The following is a 4,846-nucleotide window of genomic DNA, read 5'->3' as shown; positions in this document are numbered from 1 at the left end:
TGCTTGAAGTCATTATATTCTCAAACAAGTGTGTATTGCACATCATCCAAACTTATTTGATGTTTGATCATGATTCCTCCCTTTGTCACCAAGTAAATCCTGATCGTACAAAATAGCTAGATGACACTAAAATCACCAGCAGTTGTTGTAGGTTTAAGTAATCACACATTCAAACTTGCACAAAAGAGGGATAAAGGCGAGCAAGAGAAGATAGTCGGTGATAGTGGTTTGGCAATGATGCGATCATGTTCCAACCACCGGGAGATCGAAGGCAACCTTTGTTGAAAGAGGTCAATAAACGAGTGATTTTAAGGATTATAACACGTATAATTCATATAGTTTGTATGAAAACGGAACACGTTGTTTAGATATTACATTAACAAAAATTATCAATAACCATGACAAAGTATTTTATAAGTTAAATGTATATATAGCCTAAACCTACGGAAATAGAGTAGGAAACTAGCAGAGCGGCTCAAATAGAAAAACGAAACGTAACAGTTTGAAATCCCAATAACAACTTTAAAATCAACTCAGAACACCACCAATTATGCACATACAAAAAAAAAAAGATAAAAGTTCAAGGGAAAATTAACAAAATAACCCAAAAGAAGAGAGAGAAAAAAAATATCCTAATTATGTTCACATTCCCAAACTAACTCATCAAATATGTACTGATAGACGCTTTGGTAAAATAAACGACGAGATTTTTAAACCAATCAAATTTTGACAAGTGGAAAGCATCTGACAAAACCGACGATATTTTTAAAAATCTCGTGGTTTCCGACCGTATTTTTAACTTAAATCACTTTTAAAAAAACAGTCTCTCAAGACGGTTTTTTAATGTTTGTTGTCTGGTCAATTCATATTTTATTTTTCATAACTTCATCTTCTTCATCTTCTTCTTCATCATCTATCATCATCTTCATCTTCTTCTTCATCTTCATCTTCTCCGGCACCCACAACCTCACCACCATCTGACACCAACTCACCGCCACCCGACACAACCTCACCACCACCCACCGCCGCCACATCACCACCGCCAACCACCAGTTCCCAGTGGCGAAGCTTGGACTGAGGCACCGGGGGGCCGAGCTCAAAATGCATACAAAAATTCACAAACGAGGGGGGGCCGGGCTCAAATTTTCGTCCGAAAAAGGCTAAACTTACACTATGTATAAAAATTTTCGGCCGAAAACAGGTAAATTTACACTACTGCGCAAAAAAACAGGGGGCCCGGGCCACCCTGGGCCTCAATGAAGCTTCTCCCATGGTTCCCCACCTCCGGCAACCACTTCCCCACTAGCCCCTATCTCCCCTGCTTCATCTCCGCCGGCGCCACCAACACCCACCACAATACCGCCGTCCACCACTTCTCCGGCGACACCCACTTCAAGAAACACCCACTTTCTTGACGGGTTGGTTGTGTTGTTTTGATTGATATTAAAATGGAAGGGTTTATTGTTAGAAGGAAGATGAAGTTTAAGATGAAGATGAAGATGAAGATGTAGATGAAGAAGAAGATGAAGATGAAGGTGAAGAAGAAGTTAAGAATCATCATAATTTGAACTTACAAGATAGGAAACATAAAAAAAACTGTCTAGAGAGATTGTTTTTTACCAAAAGATTTAAAGAAACAATTTGGACGATACCCCCAAGATTTTAAAAATATGGTCGGATTTGTCAGAATCTTGCCACGTGTCAAGTTTTAATTTGTTATACAATCTCGTCGGTTATATTTTTTGAAGCGTCACCTTATTACAAATTATTTGGGAATTTTCCCAAAGTTTAAATATCTTTTAAATAAACAAATACAAAACATTTTTAGTTAACAACATAATTAGCTAGTGGAATGTTCAAGTCAAACTCTAAAGCTAACGTAGGCCTGGTTAAAACAACATGGTTTAGCCTATTGTAGTGAAATGTCCAAGCTAAACTTTGAAGCCAACATATGCCCAATTTAAACAACATATTCTAACCATAATAAATAACGAAACTTACGAAATTAAAGAGTATAATGACCTAAAACACAAAGTCAGTCTCCATCCTTAAAAAAAAACACAACATAATTACCCAATAATAATTATTATATGGAAATAGACAAGGAAGCTCTAATAAAAACCCAAACGGAAAGTAACAATTTGTGAACACGTGCGACCGTCATAACCCCACTTTGACCACCTCCTATAAATACACCCTCAACACGGATTCATCTGATCACAAAACTATTCACAATATCCAAACGTTATAACTTATAACCAAATTCAAACAAAACAAATCTCATTTCAATTCAATATGATAACCGTTGCAATCCCAAACTCACCAGTATTCTCTCCATCTTCATCCATTTACTGCAAATCGTCGCCGGAATCATGTTCTCCGGCGCCGGCGTTCAAGTTTCAGCTTCAGAACCCAGTTAAGGTTTCTGACGACGGAAGACCCGGTTCATGTTCTACTAATCCTACCCTTTCCAAACGGAAAAGACCGGCTAAATTGGCTATTCCGGTGGCTTCGGTTTGTTTTTCCGGTAAGCCGCCGGTGGCGGCGGTGGAGGACCGGTGGAAGGAGGTGGCGGTTGAGGGTGATGGGTATTCGGTTTATTGTAAGAAGGGGAAGAGAGAAGCTATGGAAGATCGGTTTAAAGCTGTTGTTCAGCTTAATGGACATCACAAACAGGTATATATATATATATATATTGGGTTTGGATCAAATACAAATGAAACTGACGTGCTAGTTATATATATATACAAGGAGAGTAATTATGTGATGTTAATACATAATTACTCTACTTGATTCTCATGTTCAGACGTTAATTTCATTTGTATGTTAACCTTCACCTGTATATATATATATAATTTATTGTTTGGTTATATTCTCTTCAGTTTTGAGCCCGGGATTTTTGATGGCGGATTTGTTTCGGTTATGCCACACATCAAAACCGGGTCATAATTTTTTATTAGTTCGGTTACTTGCTTATCCTTGACTATCACGGGAATTGTGAAAACAGCCTTTTGCATCGGGTCATGTGTACGCCAGGCACAAGTGGCCTAATGTCACTGGACTCGCGCAAGCGCGAGTCTCGTGTCACTAGGGCCTGACGTACACTTGGCCCAATGCAAGAGACTGTTTCCACGATTCTCGTAACAGCCCAGGACAAGCAAATAACCGAATTAGAGAGTCTCGTTGCGTCAGGTTTTACGTTCTTTTTCTTATTTGATGATATTCAAAGAATTTAATTTGTTATTATTTTCAGGCGTTTTTTGGTGTTTATGACGGACATGGTGGATCAAAGGCAGCTGAATTTGTAGCTGAGAATCTTGATAAGAACATTTTAAACGAATTAGAAATAATGGGTGAAATTAATATTATTGAAGCAATTAAACAAGGTTACATGAACACTGATTCACAGTTTCTAAAACAAGAACACCGCGGTGGATCTTGTTGCTTGACCGCCATTATCCGAGACAATAACCTCGTCGTATCAAACGCGGGGGACTGTCGTGCGGTCGTGAGCATTGGCGGGACCGCCACACCCCTCACCAACGACCACCGCCCGTCAAGACAAGATGAAAAGCTCAGAATCGAATCACTCGTAAGCACCTTCATTAAGATGTTGCATCCAAACACAATGTAGTTCGTTTCGTTTGCTAATCGATTATTAACTTGTTATGTTCGGTTTTGTAGGGCGGGTATGTTGACTCTAGCCGTGGTGTTTCACGAGTTCTCGGGTCACTAGCGGTTTCAAGAGGGATTGGGGACCGAAGCCTTAAGCAATGGGTAACAGCCGAGCCCGAGTCAAAGGTGGTCAAAATGGAGGCCGGATATGAGTTCTTGATCATGGCTTCCGACGGGTTATGGGACAAAGTGAGTAATCAAGAAGCGATCGATTTAGCTAGACCATTTTGTGTAGGTGATAATAATTTGGAACCCGTTTCCGCTTGCAAGAAACTGGTCGAACTTTCGGCTTCCCGAGGATCCGTCGACGATGCCAGCGTGATGATAGTCCAGTTGGGTCGGTTTTGCTAATAATATTCGTACTTCTTTCTTTACGAATATTATCAACAAAACCGAACAGATTATTAATTTACATTGTTCATAGTCATGACATTATTTTTTCTCTTGTTTGATACATCTTACATTAAATAACATGATTCATTTATTCTTTCATTTCTTTTTTTTACTTGTATATGTGGTTGCATACTTGCATGTCACATTATGTTATGTTATTTTCAAAAAACTTAGATTAAGAGTTAATAATATTTATTTTAATGAATGACAATTAGGAAGTCGTCAAGCATCCAAAATAATTGACTATTTCTGTGGTTTAGTTAACGTAATTGCCGACCAATTTCAACTTGAATAAGATGTCATATCCAAAATAATTGTATTTACTAAGTCAATAACATTGTGAAAGCTCGTGGTTTATTATTTTATTACTACCATTTCAAACACCGTTAACACTTAACAGTCACCATCAGCCGCAAACGACCAATACTACATTCGCCGTCACATCAAGTAACGGTAGGATCACGACCAATACTAAATCGTTACCTCAAACTCGTAAATCATAATTAGTATGAAAGAAATAGTTTAGCCAAGAGAGTAAATTTATTTATTATTACTTTTATAACGGCAATTTATATATTCTTTTGTAAGGGGAAAAACACTGGAATAGGTAATCTGACTCAAGAAATTAACAAAATAGACATTGACTTTTAGCATTTTATAAATATACATGTCCAAAGTAAAAAAAAAGTTCAATCAAAGAAGGATAAATAAGCAAAACCGGCTTTACACTTGTATTATTAGAATGACTGTTTTGTGGACCCTTTGTACTTTTAAATAT

At 37.8% G+C, this 4,846-nt stretch overlaps 1 protein-coding gene across 1 annotated transcript; it reads left to right on the top strand.

Annotated features, from left to right (window-relative positions):
• The first annotated feature begins 2,295 nt into the window (after positions 1 to 2,295).
• On the top strand, positions 2,296 to 4,169 carry LOC143610308 (putative protein phosphatase 2C 25). Its single transcript, XM_077084826.1, has 3 exons — positions 2,296 to 2,676; positions 3,254 to 3,592; positions 3,685 to 4,169. The coding sequence occupies exons 1-3, from the start codon at positions 2,296 to 2,298 to the stop codon at positions 4,024 to 4,026; spliced, it is 1,062 nt and encodes a 353-aa protein (XP_076940941.1). The 3' UTR covers positions 4,027 to 4,169.
• Positions 4,170 to 4,846: the final 677 nt, after the last annotated feature.

The sequence above is a fragment of the Bidens hawaiensis genome, unplaced genomic scaffold (genome assembly GCF_021521415.1).
Source record: "Bidens hawaiensis isolate Kalapana, Puna unplaced genomic scaffold, B.hawaiensis_p1.1 tig00025672_1, whole genome shotgun sequence".
Classification (NCBI taxonomy): Eukaryota; Viridiplantae; Streptophyta; class Magnoliopsida; order Asterales; family Asteraceae; genus Bidens; species Bidens hawaiensis.
Note: the sequence above shows the minus strand (reverse complement) of the source record. Positions and strands in the feature narration are given on the sequence as shown.

Bases quoted from the DNA above. Each gene is read 5' to 3' on its own strand.
- LOC143610308 (XM_077084826.1), top strand. From the start codon at position 2,296: ATGATAACCGTTGCAATCCCAAACTCACCAGTATTCTCTCCATCTTCA. The intron at 2,677-3,253 runs GTATATATATAT...TATTATTTTCAG, and splicing joins TTAATGGACATCACAAACAG to GCGTTTTTTGGTGTTTATGA. The intron at 3,593-3,684 runs GTAAGCACCTTC...TCGGTTTTGTAG, and splicing joins AGCTCAGAATCGAATCACTC to GGCGGGTATGTTGACTCTAG.